The sequence below is a fragment of the Pelecanus crispus genome, chromosome 12, assembly GCF_030463565.1.
Source record: "Pelecanus crispus isolate bPelCri1 chromosome 12, bPelCri1.pri, whole genome shotgun sequence".
NCBI classification, from domain to species: Eukaryota; Metazoa; Chordata; class Aves; order Pelecaniformes; family Pelecanidae; genus Pelecanus; species Pelecanus crispus.
Genome location: NC_134654.1, coordinates 27,822,742 through 27,846,195, shown reverse-complemented (window position 1 = coordinate 27,846,195; position 23,454 = coordinate 27,822,742). Strand labels below are relative to the sequence as shown.

General features: G+C 57.4%; 1 protein-coding gene across 1 annotated transcript in view; it reads left to right on the top strand.

Annotated features, from left to right (window-relative positions):
- SLC39A11 (solute carrier family 39 member 11) overlaps nt 1-18,577 on the top strand; it is a 105,672-nt gene extending 87,095 nt beyond the window's left edge. The window contains exons 7-9 of the mRNA XM_075720030.1: nt 16,762-16,860; nt 17,875-18,033; nt 18,499-18,577. Of these exons, the coding sequence (XP_075576145.1) occupies nt 16,762-16,860; nt 17,875-18,033; nt 18,499-18,577 (337 nt within the window). The remainder of the gene's footprint in view (nt 1-16,761; nt 16,861-17,874; nt 18,034-18,498) is intronic.
- Nucleotides 18,578-23,454: the final 4,877 nt, after the last annotated feature.

Below are 23,454 nucleotides of genomic sequence, written 5' to 3'. Positions count from 1 at the left end.
AGGACTAAAAGCTTGAAAAATAAAGTGAAATGGTTTGTTAAGCCGCGGGTGGTCTGGGCGCCGGGTCCTCGTAGGATCCCGCGGGTGCAAATAATTTAGGGAGGTTAAAAACGGTGCAGGCAAATTTTTGGCAAACGTCTGCCGTAGGATGAAGCCGAGTACATTTAGGGGTGGGGGGCCGCGGGGCGTCGGGTGCTGCCGCTGGTTTAAAGCAGAGGGAGCCGGGGGGGCTCCGTTCACGGCGGTGGCGGCAGCTTTCGCTGCGTGGCTGGTTCTCGGGGTGCACGTGGATCCCCTCTGGGTGCTGCGGAGGGTGAGGAGCAGGGAGCAGAGGCGTCTCGCCCGCTGCGGGTGGCACCCCGCCAGCACCCGCTGGTCCTGGGCACAGCGCTGCCGGGGCGAGGACCCTCCTGGGCGAGGTGGACCTGCACCCGGCGAGCTTTCCTCGCCTAAACCCCAAGCTCCTCGGGGCAGGGACGGATTCCTTCTCCCCTTCAGCAGCGCTGGGGCAACCAAATTCCCACCGGAGAGCTTGTTGCGTCCTCTTCCGCAAGCTGCGGGTAAAAGTTTTGTCCAGGGTCTGAGCCCCGCTCGCCGCGGACGTGAGGAAGGGGGAAAAGCACACATTTTTGCGGGTGTGATGTTTAACTTGGGCTCGCCCTGCCCCAGCACGGCTCGACTTGCAAAGTGCTTTTGGTGCCGACGGACCATCGCGCCGTGGCACCGGAGCTGCCGGCAGCAGCCCACCTGCCCCGGCTATCTCCCAAATGAAAGCTCCTATTTAGGGCAGCTGGAGAGCATGGAAGTGATGTAAACAGATATATTTTTTTCTCCCCCGATGATGATGGTGATGTTTCCTCTACCGCAGCACAATGGTTCCCATTCATCGGCCCTTTTGCTGGGAATGCTGGCCTTGTTTTGATCTGTTGTGCCCACAGATTGTTTCCTGTCCAGCTTTGGTAAAACAGACAGAAAAGAGGCTTCGAGTTGACAGGCAGACTTTGACTATGGCTTGGAAAATATTATTTCATGGGACAGCCTGTGCCTCCCACGCTGTGTCTCTCAGGCTGGAAAAAAAAAAAAAAAATAGGCTTGATTAATGTACGGAGATTGAAACCAGGCAAAAATTTTATACTGTGTTTTCTTTGAATGAATGGAAATCATTGTGGTCTGAGAGACAGCAGAAGACACACTGGGTTTTTCTCTCGTTCGCACACATGCAATCTCCGTCTCTTGCTTATGAATAGATCCACAGTGGAGCTGCGAAAGAGGTTGCTCGGGTAGGATCAAAATGCGGGGCCGAATCCCGACCGCTTTATCAGATCAAGGCTGTGCGCAGAAACACCTAATGGAAAAAACCCACCTGTTGGTGGGGGAGGTGGGGCTGGACGGGGATTTCCACCTTTCCCCGGCATCCCAGGCAAATTCTGCTCCCGCAGCCAGGCTGCTCCTGCCTGGGGCGCAGGGCAAAGCCCGGGTTGCAAAACAAAACTGTTGGAAGATGCTTATTAAGCGCCTTTTAATTAGCCTCTCCTGAAGGTAGATGTTTATTACTGAGTGAGAGTTAAGGAGCTGGGTAGGTTTCTCCAGGGCTTTTCTTTTGTGATCGGTGGCGATGGTACCAAGCTGCGTTTTCACCACGGTTGGTGCTCTGGAGAAGAAAGTGGTCTGGAAGGGTTTGGTGAGCCGCAAAACAGGAGTGTGGCTCCTCAGCTGCCGCGTTCCTCATCGCGGCTGATGAACCTCAGCAGCAAAGGCTGAAGGGACGGAGACGAGGGGAGGCTCCTGCCGGCGGCGACGGCATCTTCCCAGCAGAAGTCTCGGATGCGGATATCCCGGCCCCCGTGTGCAAGCGTGCAGATCGGCTTTAAGAGAGGAAATGCACAATTTAGGCAGAAGAGCAGGTCTCGGGGCCGGATGAAATGAGGCTGCGTGGATGTTTGGAAAGCGCTCTCCTCCATCGCTTGCCGGGAGAGCCGGGGCTACGGTTTGGCCGCGGTGGCACAGACGCCCCGCGCTCGCCCTGCCGCAGCAGCAGAGCTGATGCACGTGCGCTCATCCTGCCCGAAACCTTGCGATTCTCTCTTTGCCCATCGGAAAACAGCGTTTTATTGTAAACAGATCTTACAGCTCTTCTTGGCCATTGGGAAAAGGAAGCGGGTGCCTCCCCGGAGGTGTTTGCAGAACTGTGCGCTACCAGGCAGCGCCTCTGCCCGCACTTCCCCCTTCCGAGGCCTTTCCCAGCATCTCTGTCACCTTGCATGGAGTTCCCTGGGTCCTGTTTGAAGCCTTAGCAGATGCTGCAGGACTGCTTCGACGCGCTCGGTTTGCGGTGTGGGTGGGATCTCACGAAGCAGCCCCTGGTGCAAGGCTGAACGGAGGATGGCCGTGGCCCGCGGAGCAGCGTAGCCTCCCTTCCCGCTCCTTATCCTGGATAAACAAACTTACGCCACCGACAGACAGAAGCCAGACTGACCACGATGTCTTGGCTCCGTCCTGTATCCAAGAAAAATCAGCGTGACACCAAACACAACGGCGCGTCCAGCCTCTCCCGGAGCAGCTCCGGAACTCCTGACAGCTCCCGTCATCTTGCGTGGCCAGGTCTGCGGGACGGGCAAAAAAAAAAGCGGTGGGAAAGCTGTGTGGCCTGTGGTGTTTTTATTGAGCTGCCTTCAAAGCTACCAGATGTTTTCCATACCAGGAAAACATTTGTTCTGCAGTGCCTGGATAGTCTATCGTCCTGCAGACGGACCTGCTTCCCATTTTGGTGCAGTGCTGGGGAGTTAAATCTGGGGTCTTGCGGTGCTTTGCTGCTCAGTCCCTGATGCGGAGAGACGCGGGCAGGGAGCAAAGACCTTGTTTTCCAATCCTGGGATCAGGAGCAGAACGCAAATGTTTTTCTGGTCCTCCAAAAATGTGGTAGCTCGGTTTGGCCGCAGCAACCCAGGTTGCTGGAGACTGGGTTCAGGGGGAATTTAAATTTGTGGAGGAGACTTCCCTAATGCAGACCAGGTCTCTGGACCCCAGCAAGGGCCCTCGCCTGCCTGCAGCGCTGTGGGTGCCCTGGGTGACGGACGGGCGGTGGGAAGGTTCTTGTGTCCCACCGTCGAGCAGACACGGGGGGAGCCGTGCCGAGCCCCCCCCGGCAAAGGGAACCCATTTTGGATCCGCAGCTGCGGTCAGGCAGGGCTCCAGCCGGGAGAGCGGCTCCTCGGTAGTTCTTGGCAGCAAACCACATCTTGAGAGGTTTACCTTGGCCTCGCGATGCTGCTCCTGCCTCCTGCCAGGCTGGGGAGGTCGGGTGGCTCCGTTCCCCCCATCCCTGTGCACCGGCGCAGGGTTAGGGCTCAGCTCCGGGGCCGGGGAGCAGCAGGCAGCTGCCCTTTTTGGAGGATGCTTTTTTTTTCTTTTTTCCTCTTTGAGTCTTGCAAACAGGCGCTTGGCTGGCTGGGGTTGGTTCTCCGTTGCACGGCTGCGTTTAGGGGCAGCTGCTCTTTCCGAGGCAGCCGGCTGTCCGAGGTCGCTCTCGGCTGGTGATGCCGCTGGGGAGCACGTGGAGAGATGCTGAGGAGGGAATCGCGGAGCGGAGCTGTGCACCGGCTGCTGGGTCCCATAGAGGTGCTGGACAGGGGGTGAGGGAGATGAGGAGCATCTCTCAAAAACAGCCAAACCGCAGAAGGTAGAGAGCTGCTAGAGAAAACGGGCACTTTGTGCTTTCCTGAAATTCAGAAACCAGAATTCAAGGCACTCAAAGTCAGTGCCTCAGCAGGGAAAACCTGCCCGCAGTGGTGCAGCCCAGCTGAGCAGAATCCCTTGGGCTCTGTGGCTTGTGCCTGCATGTCGGAGGCTCCTTCGCCGCATTGGTGCCGGCAGGTTTGGTGGCAACACTCATTCTTCTTCCCTTGCCTGTCCCTTATCCAAAATGAGCTGGTTGAAAGCCCCTGGCAGCCCAGCCGCCGTTGGGCCCCGGCTCCTGGGGCTGGATGGGTGCTGCAGCCTTTCTTCATTGCCCTGGGTTGGAGGAGGAGAAGACCTCCCAAGTCAGCAGGGAGGTCTCCAAAGCCTGGCTGGGAGCCGGGCTGCTGGCTGCGAATCCCTCGCCGGCTGTTGGCGTTTACATCACCGTTTGTATAAATAGTCTCCCCTTCTCTTCTCTCTCACTTCTTCCTTCTCCCTTACTCAAGTGTCTAGACCGAGGAGGGTTTTTGGTTGATTTGTAATACTTATGAGAGACAGCTGGCCTCCCAAACAACATCTGGCTCCACGGAAAGTCTGTGTAACGCTTGCTTGCTTCTCTTTCTGTGGTGGTCACTGTGTCTGCAGATACAGCATGAAGGACGGGGATGCCCGGAGCAGCTCCCATGTGAAGCTCTTTGACTTCTCAGCTCCCTGGGAGAGGGCTTCGCAGGGAGCTGCCCAACCCTTTCCCCAGGTGTGCTGTTGGCCAACTGAATGCTTTCTGGCCAAGCCATGGCTGGTGCAACGGCCAAGCAGCCCACGGTGGCCTTGCAAGAGGAGAAGGCTTTAGCTCCGCGTTTGCAAGAACCCGCGAGCGGTAGCAGCTGAACGCGTTGTAATTCTTCCCCGAGGGCACGGCTCACCCTGCGCCCCGTGTTGGAGGTAAGGCACTCATGGTTTTCAACGCAACCGTGTTGGGTGTCTGCATCATCCTCTGACGTTTTGCAGGAGAGCGGCTGGGGAGGCTGCCCAGAGCCGGGGAGGACCAGGCAGGGGTGCCGGCTCTCCGTGGTGGGCCAGGCTGTGCGTGATGCTCCGGCCAGAGGATGGACTGCGGTGCAGTCACAGCGAGCGCCGTAGAGGATGGGTTAGTCGGGAGCTGGGGCTGGCAGGGCCAGGCTGCGCGAGCGCCTGCCCTTGAACCCGCTCCCCGCTCCCGCAGGGCGAAGCGTCGGGCGCCGCTCCCTCCCCGGCCCCAAAAGCCAAAACCTGGCAAGCACGTGTTCTCCGGGACCTCACTGCAAAGGTCTCTCCTGCCCCAGCTTTGATCTGCAAAGTGCGCCCGTTCAGTTCCTGTTCACCTTAAAATAAAAGAAAGAGGGCGAGGAAAAAAAGCAGAGAAAGAAAAAGCCATTCTCCGCGTTTATCTTATCAGGATAATGCCAAACAAGGCTCACGTTGAACACCAGGTTGGGTCTGCGCAGCCCCAGTGGCCCGTTCCTCTCTTTAGCAGCCTGGTTTAAAAATAAACCCTCCGAGGAGGGGAAGCAATTTGAATGAAGACATTGTTACCGTACACGATGCCATAATAGGGCCTTTTATAGCTACAGCTGTTAGTAAATTGTTTAGTTCCAGGTTTTCAGGCTGCATAAAGGAGCCGCTCTGGTGCTTTCACACTCTACCCCGGCCCGTTTTAGCAGCGATGCCGCGGGAGAGGGAAGAGGAGAAACTGGTTTAATACTTTTCATTTTGCTCGTAGCTAGCGATCCCCACCCGGATGCAAAGGCGGAGGCGCAGGAGCGGTTCGCGAGCCCCTCCGTGCACCCCTGCCGCGGCGGCGAGCGCTGCTCGGGCTGGGAGCGAGCGGGGTGCCGAGCTCCGTCACCCCGCTACGGCGGGCGGCTGAGAGAGGAGGAGCGGAAGACGTACGTGCATTTATCTGTACGTATAGCTGGGCCTTGAGGCCTTTCAGGTTCTTTTCACCCCCTAGCAGGGAGGAAGAATAGCGTCTTTATTAACTCCACTCATCCTTCTTCCCTTGCCTTGCTCCAGGCTTTTGTTTTCTGTAAGCGATGGGGGCCGTGCGTGCCGGTGGCTGCCTGGCTCTGGAGGATAAGGCCAAAAAGCCCGGAAAAATACCCCCCTCAACCATCCCCCTGCCCCAGCGTGTTATTTGCACTGAGATTTCCATGGCCTATAAAATCATTTTCTACCTGAAACGTGCTTATGGCTTGAAGATTCGTACAAAGGGGGAGAGGCGTGGTGGTTTTGCATGAAGCTATAAACATTAATTGGCAGGTATTATTGGGGATTTTTATAGGTGGGCCATAATCCCAGCCCTGCTTTTAGACCACCCAGTTTCTGTGTGTGTTTAATTTTTTTAAAAAATATTTTAATAACCTTTATAAGGTTCGGTATCTCCCTCCAGCTATAGCCCTAGCCAAGATCGATGCAGCCACGTCGTTAAAGGCTGCTTTATTTATGGACGCGCCTATATGAATATGTAAAAATTTAAATTTTCTGCAGCCTGATGCTGTTTAAAATAGAGTTAACGAGGTCTCGCCTGAGGGTTGTCCGAAGGTGTTCAAAAATAGGTGCTTCTGGCTTGTAGGGTCTTAACCAAAACCTGCTGGTGATGGTTGGAGGGAAGGTGCTGCCCGTGGCTCCTCGGTGGCTGCCGGGGAGGGGCGATCCCGGTTTCTGCTCAAATCCAGAGAAATTTCTGTCCAAGCCATCACCTTCAGGAGCTGGCTCTGATGAGGTGCGAGCTCTCGACGTCTCCGCAGACTCTGGGTTTTATGGTCGTTGCCGTTCTGCTTGTAAGGGTTTGGTGGGATTTACAGGGTGCCGGGTGTCCGCGGGGCTCGGGGCGGCCCCTAATGATGCAGAGCTTTTCTCTGAATGCGATTCTCAGGAAGGAAAGACGCTGCGAACAGCAGCAGCGGTGGGGGGGCCTGCAGCTCTGCACGCTGCTTTTTAACGCCGCCTGCGTATCGTGAGCTTACGAACGGGGAAACTGAGGCAGAGGGCGGGTGCCTGTCGCAGGGGCTGAGCCTCTCCCGGAGCTCACCCCGCGTCTGCAGCCGGAGCATCGTCCTGCCCCGGGCCGGCTCCCCACCTCCCGCCTGGCGGGGCAGAGCCGGGCGCCGGCGTCGGACGTGGGAATAGTTGGCTCTTGTGCTGGTCCCTTTCCTTGGGCACGGATTTAACCCGGTAAATACGATGGGGAAGCGATGCTGGGAGTGGGAAGCAATGTTTTCATCCGTTTACAAGTAGCTGTTCTCTTTTCAGCTAGGTAGACCGTAACTGCATGCATGGAAATCTGCGCGATGGATTCTGCTTTTCATCACGCACCGCGAGAGCAAGCCGCAAGAGAAGGGCCATCGCTCCCGGCTTGCGTCTCCGGCCAAGGTGGTTTTGCAGGGAGCGAGTCCGGGGCTCGGTCACGTCTCCTGCTCGTTTTGCAGATACCAGCCTCGGAGAGCCGGAGCCGGCCGAGGCTCGGCCGACGCTGGCTGGATCCTGCGCTCGCAGGTCGCGTTCACGCTCTTATCCGGCAGCGGGAGAAAGTGCCGAGCCGCCCCGAGCCTTTCCTGCCGCGCCGGCGAGGTCAAAACACGGCGAAAGAGAGAAGAGAGCAGGAACGCGCAGAGCTCATGAAACGTGGCTTTGTGCTTCCCACATCGGGGGAGACATGAACTTTTACCCTGTGCGTGAGTCTGACTCATAAATCAGTTACATAAATAACCGGGCAGATAAGAATAAAGATTTTAAAAGCCCGGAGGAATGAATGGCCCCTAGACAATGGGACCCCTCCGTGCGATCCGGCGGTAGATACGCGCCTGCCGTAACAGAACACTGACCGCCGGCCAGCCGCGCACAGCCGCGGTTTCTATCGCTTATCGCCCGCCCCGGCCGACGTCAAGGTTTTGAACTTGCTCTCGCCGGCAGCCGTTTGCGCCCGGGCGCAGCCGGAGGGGGGTGTCCGGACTCGCGTCCTTTCGGCTGAGCCCCCCGCACCGCCCCGGCTTTGCTGGGATGGGGAGGAGATGCCCCAGCCCCGCGGGGCGTCCGAGCCCGGGCTGGCAGCACGTGGCACCCGGAGCGACGGCACTCGTGTGCGCCGCGTGTCCCGTGGGATGTTCTTGCACCTTGGGCCGGCTGCAGCCGAGGGCTTGCCCGCCTTCGTGCGCCAGTGCCCGGTTTCCTCGGCCAATTAAGCCGTAACGCTAATGACTCGGTGGTTCGTGCGGGAAGGGCTTGGAAGGTCAGTCCTCCCTGGGGAGCGCAGGAGGATGCGGCGACCGCGAGATGCGGGGGGAGCTGAGCTTTGCGTTTGCTGGCTTTCGAAGTGGGATTCGGGAGCGGAGGTAGGAGCGAGCCCGAGCGCTCGTGCGAGTCTAGCAAAGACGCGTGTGCCGCGGGCAGGACGCAGAGCGCGCCGACACGCAGCAGGCTGGGGGAAAGGAAGGGGGGGAAAAAAAAAAAAAAAAAGTCCTGCGTGTTTTAGCGAATTGATGTAACCTGGAGATGCAACCAGCTCAGGCACGTGAATGTGCTTGGGTGCTTCGTGCACGGACCCTTCCCCATGCCCGTCGCCGTGGTGTGCAGGATGCGGGCGGCGCGGGGGCTTCCCAATCCTCCCCCCCAAGCCCTGCCGAGCTGAGGTTTGCCGGAGAGGGGAGGCGGGTGGCAGCCCCGTCCCGGGCTGCCCTGGCACCGATGGGGATTTGTGTCGGGAAAGCTGGAGAATTTCTTGCTCTTCAGCTAAAGTTCACGTCCCGGCTGCCGCAGTCAGAGGGGAGAGCAGGTTTTACGACTTTGAACTTAGCTTACGCACCTTTGGGATAAATTACGGGTAAAATTTCCTAAAATTGTAAACGTTTACGGCGTGCGGATCCAGAGCGGCGTATATTTAGGGCTGGCGGAGGGCCAGGCCAGCAGATGTGACACAGGCCAGGCGGCACGCTGCTTAAGAGCCGAGCGATTGAACGGGAAGAGGGAGGGAAGGGGTAGGAAGAGGTTTGGAAGCGGCTACCAAGGAGCAGTGCCGAAAGGGCCAAGCACCGGGGGAGCAGGCGGCGTTTCCATCGGGGTGTCCCTACCACGCACGGCTCTAGCAGAGATCCGACGTGAGCTTCTCCGTTCCCAGGAGCGGGCTGGCGGAGCGGCTTGTGTGTAGGCTCCAGAGCCGCTCAAACCCCTGCCCCTTCCATCTTGTGCTTCTGCGGTTCTCCTTGGAGACGGGCGTCCGTGCGACCGTCCAGCCCGTCCTGCCTCCCGACCTCTGCAGCTCTGGTTTGTGCCCCAAATTCTTTCCTGCCGCTTCTCCTCTTCCCTTTGCTTCCTTTCGGATGCACTGGCTGTCTTTGGTGCCGTTCGGAAAGCACCTTGCTCGTGGCACAGCTTGGGTGGAGCTCTGCTGTCGACTTCCAAATGAAAACAGGGTGCCTGTTTTTTTAGGATTTCGTTCAGATGCAGTTCCCAATCTGTCCGTATGGCTGCGTAACTGGGAAATCGTGCCGTGGCTACCGGCCTGGTGGTTTCTTTGCCAGTGGGGAGGAGACCTGAGGGCTTTCAGGCTCGAGGCATCGTGCGATGGGCAGCACGCTGCTGCCTGCCCTGCCCGGGATGGGGGTACACGCTGCGTCCCCAGCTTGGGACGGGGGTACACGTTGCGTCCCCAGCCCGGGACGGGGGTACACACTGTGTCCCCAGCCCGGGACGGGGGTACACGTTGCGTCCCCTGCCTGGGGCAGGGGTACATGTTGTGTCCCCAGCCCGGGACAGGGGTACACGTTGTGTCCCCAGCCCGCGACGGGGGTACACGCTGTGGCCCCAGCCCAGGATGGGGGTACATGTGGTGTCCCCAGCCCGGGACAGGGGTACACGCTGTGTCTCCAGCCTGGGACGGGGGTACATGTGATGTCCCCAGCCCAGGACGGGGGTACACACTGCGTCCCCTGTCTGGGACGGGGGTACACGCTGCGTCCCCAGCCCGGGATGGGGGTACACGTTGTGTCCCCAGCCCGGGACGGGGGTACACGCTGCGTCCCCAGCATGGGACGGGGGTACACGCTGCGTCCCCAGCCCGGGATGGGGGTACACGTTGCGTCCCCTGCCTGGGACGGGGGTACATGTTGTGTCCCCAGCCCGGGACAGGGGTACACGCTGCGTCCCCAGCCTGGGACAGGGGTACACGCTGTATCCCCAGCCCGGGACGGGGGTACACGCTGCATCCCCTGCCTGGGATGGGGGTACACGCTGTGTCTCCAGCCCGGGACGGGGGTACACGCTGTGTCTCCAGCCCGGGACGGGGGTACATGTTGCGTCCCCAGCCCGGGACGGGGGTACACACTGCGAATTGCGTCCCCTGCCTGGGGCAGGGGTACATGTTGTGTCCCCAGCCTGGGACAGGGGTACACACTGCGTCCCCTGTCTGGGACGGGGGTACACGCTGCGTCCCCAGCGTGGGACGGGGGTACACACTGCGTCCCCAGCCCGGGACGGGGGTACACGTTGCGTCCCCAGCGTGGGACGGGGGTACACACTGCGTCCCCAGCCCGGGACAGGGGTACACGTTGCGTCCCCAGCGTGGGACGGGGGTACACACTGCGTCCCCAGCCCGGGACGGGGGTACATGTTGCATCCCCAGCCCAGGACGGAGGTACACACTGCGTCCCCAGCCCGGGACGGGGGTACACGCTGCGTCCCCAGCCCGGGATGGGGGTACATGCTGTATCCCCTGCCCACACGCTGCGTCCCCAGCCCAGGACGGGGGTACACACTGCATCCCCTGTGTGGGGTAGGTTCCCACGTTGCTCCATGCATTTCTGTGTTCCCGTGGGTAATGAGGCTGGCAGCTGCGCTCAAGAGGAGGAGGCATAGTAAGTCTGTATCCCCTTTTTTTTTTTATTTTAATGGTTTTGAGTGTATGCGATGAAAGATACTGTATTATCAAAGGCCAAACCTGCGGGAGTGACATCCTCCCACCTGCTTTTGCAGATTTGGCCTTTAAAATGCCAAGCACCTAACGCAACGGAGTCACCGGGAGCCCCGTGTGCCCGCGAACGGGTCAGGCTGCTACTCCGGGTGGGAGCGCGGGCCGGTGGGCGTTTGGGCTGCTGGGGGGGGACCGCTGGTACCCCTGTCCCCGCCGCAGCTCCCCGTCCACCTCTTCGCGTGAGAGCCTCCCGTAACGCCGGGCAGAGCGTGCCGGCAGCTGTGTTTAACTGGTAGGACAGGTATGGGGAAACGCTCAGGGCCCTGTGCTCGCCGCAGAGCTCCTTCCCACCTGCGAGCCCTGATCAAACACCTCGACGGGCGGCCCGAGTGGGAGCCATGATGTAATCTTGGGAGCCCAAAACAATCGGCCCTTTCATGGCAAGACGATAACAATCAAAACAGTATGTAAGGGCCTGCCATGCAAGAATACACATGCACATTATACACTGGAGGGAACTGAAAGCCGTAGTGAAAAGGGGCTTGTTAAGAATATGTAGCCTGCTTTCATAATCAGTTTGTAAAAGAATAGGCCCTTGAAAACAAGGGTTTAGGCTTATAGAAGGCTTTCTGTGCCTTGACCTTGCAAATATGCAGAGATGCCAACTTTTTTTGAAAGTGAACTTGGAGTCTCCCAGCGTGGTGCCACAGCAGTTGGCAGGCGAGCTGGGGGTAGGAGGTCCAGCCCTGGTACGTTCCCGGGGGACACGGACTCTTTCCCTCTCGCCACGAAGAGCTGGGCCTCGGTGGAGCTCCACTGGGATGCCACGGGTTTACCTTTCCTTCCTTAAAACTGCAGCCCTGGGCTCTGCTGCAGAAGAGGATCAGCCAACGCAAGGGCAGACCCAGCCCGGCATCGCTGGCTCTCTGCCGAGCTCACGTGTAGGCGGCACGTGTCCTAGTGGCGTTTCTGTGCCCGGATTGAGAAGGTTGTGGAGCACACCACTGTCATCGCCCCCGTGTTACAGATGGGGAAGCTGAGGCAGAGAGCGGGGAAAGGTAATATGTCCAGTGCATGTTGGCTCCTTGATCCTCAATGCTTCCTAGGACGCCTGAGTCCGTTGTGCCCAAACGGAGGAGATGCCCAAGTGACGTTCCCGCGTTGGCCGGGGCGCCGGTGGCAGAGCTGCTAACGGGGTACGTGCGTCCCCAGGCAGAGTCTGGTGTGGTTTCCCCTGGGCTGCTCTTTCTTTAGACCAATGCACGATTGTAGGTTTGGGATGAGCCACAGGTTATCCTCCTTGTCTACAAAATGTCTTCTAGCTGGACACCGGTGACCCATCAGACCAGATGGGATCTGCTTCTAACAGCTCTCTATCGCTTATTCCCCACCTTCCTCGCTTTAGAGACCCTAATGTCTCTAAACACTTCATTCTGATGATTGTCCCTGTGGCTACGTTGGCTCATCTCCCGGTCGTCGTCTCCTCTGTGTCCCGTAGCTCGCCGTGGGCGCCCGGAGGTTCGGCTCCCCTGGGCCAGGCTGCTCCGAGTCTGTCTTTGTGCATCTGGTTTACAATGTGTTTCTTTGCAGTCGGGGGAAGCCTTCCAAGAATCCCCACCTATTTCCGTAATAAGGACGCCTTTGTTTTCCTCGTACACAATGCAGCTTTGATTCAGTTGCTTTCTCACCAACCGTGTTGCCGTCAGCTCGACATGGGAGCTACGGAGAAGGTGTGAGGTGTGCACGGCTCAGTGGCAGAGGGGGAGAGGAATGTCCCGTGGGGTGGTTTTATTTCACATTTGGGGTTTTATTTCACATTTGGGGCATCGGAGGTAAATCTGCTATGCCTTAGCACCCGGACATCTCCCGAGACGCTGCGCTGGGCAGACAGAGGTGGTCCCTGAGCAGCGAGTGGAGGTGCCCTTCGTGCCGTGAACCGAGGCAAATCAAATAGGAGGGCTTATGTGTTCCTGGCCTCCATGTTGTCATGGAGTTATCCTCATCCTGATGAGAGTAGCGCTCCTGGGAAAGGCTCAAAAGGCCCCAAAGTCCAAGAAAGTGTCCAGGCAGAGCTGCGGTGGGAGGAACCGTTGAAGGAACTACGTGGTCTGGGTGAGCAGAAGACCTTTGCGGAGCCGCAGAGGGACTGGAGGCCAAGGAGATGACATGGGGACCTTCTCAGCCTGACGCTGAGCCCAGAAGGTCCTTTCTGCCCCATGGATGTCCCAAGGCAGGAGAGAGAAACCCTACACGCAGGGCCAGGCGCCGGGTCTCCGGTGGCCTTTGCCTCTTGCCCGCCGCACGCTGAAGCTTTGCGTGCCTGCGCCCGATGCCTGCCCTGACTGCCGGCACCCATGCGGCGTGACGCCCACACCTGCGTTTCTTGGAAAACAGGTTAAAATCTTAACTCGGGATGGGGCACACGTTGCTGCCTCCCTGCTGAGGGCTGGGATGGAATTGGGTGGCCTGACCCCAGACGGTTGCCGTCGGTGTTGGAGCACGCCGCGGCCCGTGGCACGCCGTGGCACGTTGCTTGCCGTAGCGTGTGCACGCCGTGGCCCGTGGCACACCGTGGCCCGTGGCACGCCGTGGCACGTTGCTTGCCGTAGCGTGTGCACGCCGTGGCCCGTGGCACACCGTGGCCCGTGGCACGCCGTGGCACGTTGCTTGCCGTAGCGTGTGCACGCCGTGGCCCGTGGCACACCGTGGCCCGTGGCACGCCGTGGCACGTTGCTTGCTGTAGCGTGTGCACGCCGTGGCCCGTGGCACACCGTGGCCCGTGGCACGTTGCTTGCCGTAGCGTGTGCACGCCGTGGCCCGTGGCACACCGTGGCCCGTGGCACGTTGCTTGCCGTAGCGTGTGCACGCCGTGGCCCGTGGCACACCGTGGCCCATGGCACGCCGTGGCCCATCGCTTGCCGTAGCGTGTGCACGCCGTGGCCCGTGGCACACCGTGGCCCATGGCACGCCGTGGCCCGTCGCTTGCCGTAGCGTGTGCATGCCGTGGCCCGTGGCACACCGTGGCCCGTGGCACGCCGTGGCCCGTTGCTTGCCGTAGCGTGTGCACGCCGTGGCTCGTGGCACGTTGCTCGCTGCAGCCCGTTGCTTGCCGTGCTTGCCGAGCGGCTGCAGCCCCGTCCCCGTCCCATGCCAGACCCACTGGCCAGCCGGCGCTGCCGTGGAGGTGGCCCAAGCTGCAGGGCTGGGGCCGGTTCTTGTTTCGGGGACCCCTGATGGGTTTTGCTAGGGGTGCGCGTGGGAGAGAGGGGAGGAGGAGAGCGGGGGCAAACCCACCCGCCTGGGCTTTTCCTGCTGGATCTTTCCCCAGGTTAAAATCCCTTTCCTCCTGCCCCTCGGGGCTTTCTCTCCCCGGGGGCTGCTGCAGGGCAAGGGGTCAGCGCGGGGTTCCCTCCTCCCGGCGGGACCGGGGGCGAGGGGGGGCTCGCTGTACAGACCCCTCCATTCACACCTCCCTCTCCCACCCCATTAATTTGTTGTGGTCGGGGCCAGTAATAGCTGCTTTGTGCAAAGGCAAGGGAAGGAGGAAAAGAAAAAAAACAACAAAAAAAACCCTCAGCGCACAGACAGCGGCTCCAGTGTTTTCTAAAAGGGATGTTTTTCCCCCTCCGTTCTCTCGCTCCTTCCCGTGAATAATGTTTTTGATTGTAATAGCCTGTCCTGGTTCGGGAAACCCGCAGCCTCTCCCCCTTCCCCTCCCCTCTTCTGTAAACCCTGGTAGAAGTTTAAACAACCCAGAGAGATTTTTCTCACCAGTCTTATTTTACTAATAGGAAACAAGTGTTTAAAGCAGCAAAGGGAGCTTTCAGCTGCTGGCAGAGGAATAACTGGCCTCGCAGAGAGGTGCTGGGGTCCCGCTCGGAGCCGTGGGTCGGTCGCAGCCCCGTACCTCACTGCTGGAGATTTGAGCCCCCCGGGACGGTCGTCCCCCCCGGGACGGGCCACGGCCAGCTCCGCCGATGCGCACCGGCGAAGCCACGGCGGGAGAAATGCCCCGACCGGGGAACAAGTTATCGTTCGCTCTCGTGGAGCCGCTCAGCCTGAGGAGCCCCACGCCCTAAAAAACGAGCCCTGTTTTTTAGGTGCTTGCAACACTTTTGTTCCTTGAGTGAAGGAGAAAACTCCATTTCCCAATGGTTTTCCCCAAAAATCCCAAAGTCCCGCTGAGTTGGAAGGGACCCTGGAGCAGAGGGGAAGGACCGTTCCCAAGGCTGGAGCAAATCCCAGCCGAGGAGGGGTGACGGTGCGGGCGGGGGGGTGCCGGGAGCAGCCTCTGCTCCGTGGGGTGCTGGTGCACGGAGCTGGGGTGCAGCTGCCTCCCGCGTGGAAGATCCCGACAAACCCTCCCGCTGCAAATCCAGCTGTGGTGACTGCCAGCTGTTCGCAGAGCTGGCTGCCTTTTGGAAAAGCTCCGGGTGATGTGGTGGTCCCGCCGTGGGGTCGCTGCGTGGGAGAGGCTGGGGCGGGGCGCGCAGCGGGCGGGCGCAGGGTGCTCTGACGGTGGGTGCTGGAATAGGTAGCGGGTCTGAGCGTCGAAGGGGAGAGGGCAAGCGAGGAGAAACCTCACCTAATGCTCTGCCCGTGGACATCCCTTCAAACGTTAGCCGGCTGGACATGAGCCAGCAGTGTGCCCAGGTGGCCAAGGCGGCCAACAGCATCCTGGCTTGTGTCAGGGGCAGTGTGGCCAGCGGGAGCAGGGAGGTGATTGTGCCCCTGCGCTCGGCGCTGGTGAGGCCGCACCTGGAATGCTGTGTCCAGTTTTGGGCCCCTCGGCACAAGAAGGACATTGGGGTGCTGGAGCGTGTCCAGAGAAGGGCAGCGGAGCTGGGGCAGGGTCTGGAGCACAGGGCTGGTGGGGAGCGGCTGAGGGAGCTGGGGGTGTTCAGCCTGGAGAAGAGGAGGCTGAGGGGAGCCCTCATCGCTCTACAGCTGCCTGATAGGAGGGGACAGGGAGGGGGTGTTGGGCTCTTCTCCCCAGGAACAAGCGATAGGGCGAGAGGAAATGGGCTCAAGCTGCGCCAGGGGAGGATTAGGTTGGAAATTAGGAAAAATTTCTTTACGGAGAGGGTGGTCAAGCATTGGAACAGGCTGCCCAGAGAGGTGGGGGAGTCCCCATCCATGGGGGTGTTCAAAAAACGGGCAGAGGTGGCACTTGGGGACATGGTTCAGTCTGGTCTACCCTTGATTGGCTTAGAGTAGACTTGGTAGTGTAGGTTAATGGTTGGACTGGATGATCTTAAAGGGCTTTTCCAACCTAAATGATTCTATGATTCTATGAAACCTCTCCTGTCTGTCCTTCGGAGCCGTGTTTGCTGCTGCCGGGGCCATGGGGCTTTACTTGGAGCGGTTCAAGCTCACCGTGTCTGCCTGCCTCACCCCATTTATCACGCTTTTTCTCTCTCGTGCCTGGAGAAACGGTCCTCGCGGCAGCCTGCCTCCTCCTGCGCTACTTTACTGATGGACGGACCAGCTCTCCCCTCCGGCTGGTTTTGGCTCTGGAAGTCCCAGTGCCGCCTTTCCATAGGATGCAAGAGGAGGGGGGAAAAAAAGAGAGAAAGAAAGTGAAATCCTGTGGCTAAAATATACTTCTTCTCTTCCGACGAGCCCCACGGCCGTACGGCTCGTGCAGGGGAGGTTATGGTTACGGTTAAGGATGGTGCTGGTGAGAGCCGGGCAGGTTACGGGAGAGGGACCGGGGGCTGCATCGGGGCCCCTCTGGCAAAGCCCCCCCGGGAGGGGGGAACCCCAAAGCTCCGGCCGCCCCGTGAGCCCAAACTCCGGGGCCCAGGGATGCTGCGGGAAGCCTTGGGTTGGAAATGCCTCGGGGGGCCTCCCTGGGCAGGTCTCTTCTCCTCCATCTGGTCTCTGTCGCTCCCAGGGCTCATGCTGAAGGTGATTAAATGCTGCGGAGCTCTTTGAAGATGAAGTTTGCTGTGTTCGTGTTAAATATTAGCATGACTAGCCCCAGGGCTAGCTGCGCTTCCATTCAAAAGGCGTATCCCTAAAAATGTCTTTTTTTTTTTTTTTTCCCCAGCTCCCAGCATCCTATCCCAGACTGTGCTTTCCACCTCACACACACACACACATATATATATAATTTGTGCTTTTTTTTGTGTGGATAGGAACTTAGCAATCGGGATTGGGATTCAGAATTTCCCGGAGGGCCTGGCTGTCAGCCTGCCTTTGCGCGGCGCTGGATTTTCGACGTGGAAGGCGTTCTGGTAAGCCGAGCTTCTCTTCGCCCGTGGAAGCCAGACCTCTGCCAGCAGCTCCTGACGAGCGGGTGCCTGCAGCTTCCCTCCCCGTACCCGTTTCTCCCAGCGGAGAGCCGCTGCTGGGAGCGCTGCTGGTTTCCAGCTTTGCGGAAGGGCGGTGAGCGCTGCCCTGCTCCCGCCGCAGCGTCCGAGTGCCCGGCTCCCGGGGGATGCATCAGTGATCCCGGCCGGTCACCCTATCCCTGCTTGAGCGCCTGTGGTGAGAGCTCCCAGATTCTGCACTAAAAAAAATTTTTTTTTTTGCTTTTAATTTTGTTTCATTTTTTTCCCTCGCTTCACTCTGGGCTGGATTTCAAACCCACTTTTTATTTTCCCTTTTCCCTGAGGTGAAAAAGCCAAGGGCATGAACCCTGCGAGCGCGGGGCTGCGTTCCTGCCCGTGCACGTGTCCTCGGCCGGGTGATGGATGGAAGGGCAGGGGGGCGGCTTGGAAACGGCTCCTGCCAAAGCTTTGTTTTCTTTTCCTCCCACCCACCTCCAATTCAGTAAGCGCAGCCGGTGCTGGGACTTGCACCGGGATTGCTGCTGCCAGGAAGGGAGTTAAAACAGTCTTAGAGGGAAAGGAAACGAGGGGGACGAGCACAGTTTCATCCTGGTTGAGGCTGTGGCCAGATTCCCTCTTTGGGATTGAGCTATGCTGGAACTGTTTCCTCTCCGACCCATCCCTGCCCGCGAGCTGGATCCCCAAATCCCACAGAGCTCTTGGGGGAAGGAATGGGATCGTGCCTTAATTCCTTTCCTGGAAAAATCAGCTAGGTTAGGTCAAATTGCCTTCGTCGCCTGTTTAAGATAATCTTGGTGACTTGGCTCGGTGTGACCCAGTGGCCGACCTCCTCCCGGGCACGGTGGCTGTAGGGAGGGCCGTGGGGATGGGGAGCCGCCGAGCCCCGGCAGCCCCATGGGAGGGCTCTGCATCCCTCGCGCCGGGTCCCCGGTGGCTTTTAGTCTCGCTCTTTTGCAGGTACGGGCAGCTGAGCGGCATGGTGGAGCCCTTGGCCGGCGTCTTCGGTGCCTTCGCCGTGGTGGTGGCAGAACCTCTCCTCCCCTACGCCTTGGGCTTTGCCGCCGGAGCAATGGTCTACGTGGTGATGGATGATATCATCCCCGAGGCGCAGACCAGGTGAGACCCCCGTGGTGACCACCCCTAAAGGCAGATAGAATCATAGAATCATAGAATCGTTGAGGTTGGAAAAGCCCTTTAAGATCATCCAGTCCAACCATTAACCTACACTACCAAGTCCACACTAAACCAATCAAGGGTAGACTAGACTAAACCATGTCCCCAAGTGCCACCTCTGCCCGTTTTTTGAACGCTTCCAGGGATGGGGACTCCCCCACCTTTCTGGGCAGCCTGTTCCAATTCTTGACCACCCTTTCCGTAAAGAAATTTTTCCTAATTTCCAACCTAAACCTCCCCTGGAGCAGCTTAAGCCCATTTCCTCTCATAAATGGACACGGGGGGAGGTGCAGAGGACTCTGGAAGATCCCTTCCCTTCCCGGGACGAGCTATTAAGCAGCACTTCCCGCATCCAAAAAGTTGGTCCCGGCTCCTAGGAGCTCACGCCCTCCCCTTTTCCCCCTGCAGCGGCAACGGGAAGCTGGCATCCTGGACCTCGATATTAGGATTTGTGGTGATGATGTCCCTGGACGTTGGGCTGGGGTAGGGCAGCGCGCCGCTCCCCGGGAGAAGACTTCAGAGCAAATCGTGCGGCGGCGTTTGGAACTGGACACGCGTTATCCTCTAGACTTTTTTTGTATATATATTTTTTTTGGATCTGGTTTGGTGTTGATTTCCTATAATTTTATATCTCTTCCTCCCCTCCAACGTCATGTCGATGGTTTTCAAAGCACAAATACGTGTGGTTCCTCGCAGGTCCTGGTTTCCTTTCACCACCAGATTTTCTTTTCCTCTCGGGAGGGTCGTTGGACGACGCAGGGCTGCAGGTCACCCTCTCCTTTCCCTTCCGCGCTGGGCTGGTTTCTCTGAGTCAGGTCGCTCTGGGTTCTGATCATCATCTTTTGTTCTGTAGAAGATTAGAAATTCACTGTCGTGTGTTTAAGCTGGTCTGTGGTTAAGTACCAAGGCGTTTGAATGGAGCGAACTCCTTACGGAGTCTCGATTTCCACGCGGTTTTTGGAAGGCAGGTGGAAGGCGTTAGGGCTGGGCTAACACGTGCAGCACTCTGCGGGATCGCAGGTCTCGTGTATCCTGTTGGTCCTCGGGGATGTTTTAGGGTGTTAGTTTTGATGGATGCAAATAGTCCAGGCAAATAAAAATGAATTTTCTTGGGATGTCTGTAAGAGGGAAATGTCATTTTTTCCTAAATTTATCTCCGAAGTGGGGCATGGCTCCAATGCATTGTGTCCAACACCCTGAGGTTTTCTCTGAAAAAAAAAAAACAGGAAAGAAGAATTTTTGTGTTTTCTAGCACGTACTCTTTGAAAAGCCGAGGTGTGGTCACCCACGTCACTGATGATGATGGGTGTAGAGCAGGATGTGTTTCCGCGTGGGCCTGGGACTGTGCCTGGCCTTACCGAGCGATCGCTGCTTCACAGCTGCTGGTTCCAGCGGTCCCCAAAGAGCCAACGCAGGTTTTTCCAGGTGCTGGCTCTGGTTGTGCTTCACCCCGCAGAAGAGCTCGGAGCTGAGTCAGGATCTGAGCGTGCCAGGAGCTCTCGCCTTCCTGCGCAGCATCAGGATGAAATAATTCATCGGGGTGAATTAATTATCCTACCTGAAGAGCCAGAAGCATGCACTGTGTGTACCTGCCTCTTCACCCTCTGCTTTTCAAGCACCTCTCGTTGACCGGCCGTTCCTGAGCGGGCAGGATTAGTCCCTTCCAGGCTGAGGAGCGAGCCCTCCTTGTGCCTGGCGCACGCTCGAGCGAGGAGCAAAACGCCGAAGCTGGAAGGATGCTGCAAACCACACCTCCCTCTTCACTAAGGATGCTTCCGTCTTCAGCGAAAAGGGGTTCGTTAGACCCTTCGGTAGGAATAACTGGATCGCCTGGCTGCTGCCCGCATCTCAGTCCCTCCGCAGCCACGGGGCTCTCGGGGGAGCGGGGCTGCGACTGGGGGGGTCACGGGCCGTCGCTCGGTCCTGCCGGAGTAGCTGCAGGAGGGGCACCCAAAGGGAACAGTCTTGAATAAACTAAGCTAGAGCCATGCATTTCTGTTTGGTTCTTTTTTTTTTTTTTTTTTTTGGGTTGGATTTCATTTGTACTTCATTTGTGTGTCACTCTGGATGATACAAAACTACTGTTTGCCAATGGATTTGACCTTTTAACTGTGATTGGTTTCAATAAATGGGAAATTCAGAGTTTGCGCTGGTTTATTTTAGTGCTGTAAAGCCGTACCTTTGCTTCTCCTCCCTCCCTTCTGCGATGTTTCTTTTCTCCGGCTTGATGGTTCCTGGCTTGTCCAAGGTCCTGCCTCTCAACCGGGAAGGCAGCCTTTTTGGGGAAGAGAAAAAAAGGGAAAAAAAGCTGAAGAAAGGCAGCTTTGCAGTGCCTCATGCAGGCACCCGTGAGTGCGTTTGAGCGCTGGGGTTGCTGCAGCCGACCAGCTCAGCCCCAGCTCCAACGCCTGACGCTGGTTCGTGCCTTATGACTCAGAAAAAAGCAACCGCAAGAAATCCCTTGGGCGGGAGGAAAAAAAAAAAGCAGCTCTGCCTGCACCGACCTGAGGGTGCAGGCACCGCGGTCGCGCGCGGGGTGTACGCCAGGACGAGCCGCAGCGGCCAGGGGCATTTGGGGCAGCCCCGAGCGCTGCAGTCCCGGGGAACCGGGATGGGAAGGGGGGGACCTGACCTTCCCTGGGATCTGCGGAGATGAGACGGATCTCTCCAGGCACAGGGGCAATTCAGGGTTGTGGCCCTCAGCGGGAAAAGTGAGGGGTGTCAGGACCCTGGTTTTAAAAGCATCAGGTGAGAGCTGTAGGGAGAGGGGAGGGAGCAAGCCACGGCCGGGAGCAAGAGCCCTTCGCCCCCGCGGCCGCTCTCCTTCCCAGTGCCACCAGTGAAAAGGCTGGGCCATCTCCCACCACTCTTCACCTCATTTCTAGACGCGCTAGAAGTGTTTGTAAAGCTTTTAGCCCTCTGTTTTCAGCCAAAACCCTTCGCCGGAAACTAAAACCTCAAGGGTGTTCACAGGTCGGGTTTTTTCGCAGACTGTTGGTGATATTTTCTGGTTTGATTTCTGGCGTGCGGTGTAAGTTGGTACAAAAAAACACATTATACATTTAAAGGCAGCCTTGTAATCAGATTGCTGTGCGATAATATCACGTAAAGCATTTAATCCTGCTTAGATGTAGCCAGCTGAGATAATTACGTACATTGGACCCGTAGGAGGCGAGCGGGGAGGGTGATGCAGAAAGCACATACGAAAATCCTTCTTTTCTGTTTGTACCCTGGAGGCGAATGAAATTATATATCTATTCCTTGGTATGATTGAAAAGCTGGCCGGGGGCCAGGCCTGGAATTACCTGTGGAAACAATAGCTGTCAATGAAAAGGTGGAGTTCGGAGCAAAGGCGACAGAAACACGCAGCCGAGCCCTGCAAAATGGAGACGGGCTCTGCTCGTCGGCCGGGAGGAGCCGGCTCTTGTGCAGAGACCCAGCTGGAGGGAAAAGAGGGAAGTTATCCCGAACTAGAGGGAAAAAGGGAAGTTATCCCGAACTGGAGGGAAAAAGGGAAGTTATCCCGAACTGGAGGGAAAAGAGGGAAGTTATCCCGAACTGGAGGGAAAAGAGGGAAGTTATCCCAAACTAGAGGGAAAAAGGGAAGTTATCCTGAACTGGAGGGAAAAGAGGGAAGTTATCCTGAATTGGTGGGAAAAAGGGAAGTTATCCCGAACTGGAGGGAAAAAGGGAAGTTATCCCAAACTGGAGGGAAAAAGGGAAGTTATCCCATGGTGGGAAGTTATCTCGAACTGGTGGGAAAAGAGGGAAGTTATCCCGAACTGGAGGGAAAAAGGGAAGTTATCCCGAACTGGTGGGAAAAGAGGGAAGTTATCCCGAACTGGAGGGAAAAGAGGGAAGTTATCCCGAACTAGAGGGAAAAAGGGAAGTTATCCCGAACTGGAGGGAAAAGAGAGAAGTTATCCCATGGTGGGAAGTTATCCCGAACTGGAGGGAAAAGAGGGAAGTTATCCCGAACTGGTGGGAAAAAGGGAAGTTATCCCGAACTGGAGGGAAAAAGGGAAGTTATCCCATGGTGGGAAGTTATCTCGAACTGGTGGGAAAAGAGGGAAGTTATCCCGAACTGGAGGGAAAAAGGGAAGTTATCCCGAACTGGAGGGAAAAAGGGAAGTTATCCCGAACTGGAGGGAAAAGAGGGAAGTTATCCCGAACTAGAGGGGAAAAGGGAAGTTATCCCGAACTGGAGGGAAAAAGGGAAGTTATCCGGAACTGGAGGGAAAAGAGGGAAGTTATCCCTAACTGGTGGGAAAAGAGGGAAGTTATCCCGAACTGGAGGGAAAAGAGGGAAGTTATCCCGAAGTAGAGGGAAAAAGGGAAGTTATCCCGAACTGGAGGGAAAAAGGGAAGTTATCCCGAACTGGAGGGAAAAGAGGGAAGTTATCCCGAAGTAGAGGGAAAAAGGGAAGTTATCCCGAACTGGAGGGAAAAAGGGAAGTTATCCCGAACTGGAGGGAAAAGAGGGAAGTTATCCCGAACTGGAGGGAAAAGAGGGAAGTTATCCTGAACTGGAGGGAAAAGAGGGAAGTTATCCTGAATTGGTGGGAAAAAGGGAAGTTATCCCGAACTGGAGGGAAAAAGGGAAGTTATCCCAAACTGGAGGGAAAAAGGGAAGTTATCCCATGGTGGGAAGTTATCTCGAACTGGTGGGAAAAGAGGGAAGTTATCCCGAAGTAGAGGGAAAAAGGGAAGTTATCCCAAACTGGAGGGAAAAAGGGAAGTTATCCCATGGTGGGAAGTTATCTCGAACTGGTGGGAAAAGAGGGAAGTTATCCCGAACTGGAGGGAAAAAGGGAAGTTATCCCGAACTGGTGGGAAAAGAGGGAAGTTATCCCGAACTGGAGGGAAAAGAGGGAAGTTATCCCGAACTAGAGGGAAAAAGGGAAGTTATCCCGAACTGGAGGGAAAAGAGAGAAGTTATCCCATGGTGGGAAGTTATCCCGAACTGGTGGGAAAAGGGGGAAGTTATCCCGAACTGGTGGGAAAAAGGGAAGTTATCCCGAACTGGAGGGAAAAAGGGAAGTTATCCCAAACTGGAGGGAAAAAGGGAAGTTATCCCATGGTGGGAAGTTATCTCGAACTGGTGGGAAAAGAGGGAAGTTATCCCGAACTGGAGGGAAAAAGGGAAGTTATCCCGAACTGGTGGGAAAAGAGGGAAGTTATCCCGAACTGGAGGGAAAAGAGGGAAGTTATCCCGAAGTAGAGGGAAAAAGGGAAGTTATCCCGAACTGGAGGGAAAAGAGGGAAGTTATCCCGAACTGGTGGGAAAAAGGGAAGTTATCCTGAACTGTTGGGAAAAGAGAGAAGTTATCCCATGGTGGGAAGTTATCCCGAACTGGTGGGAAA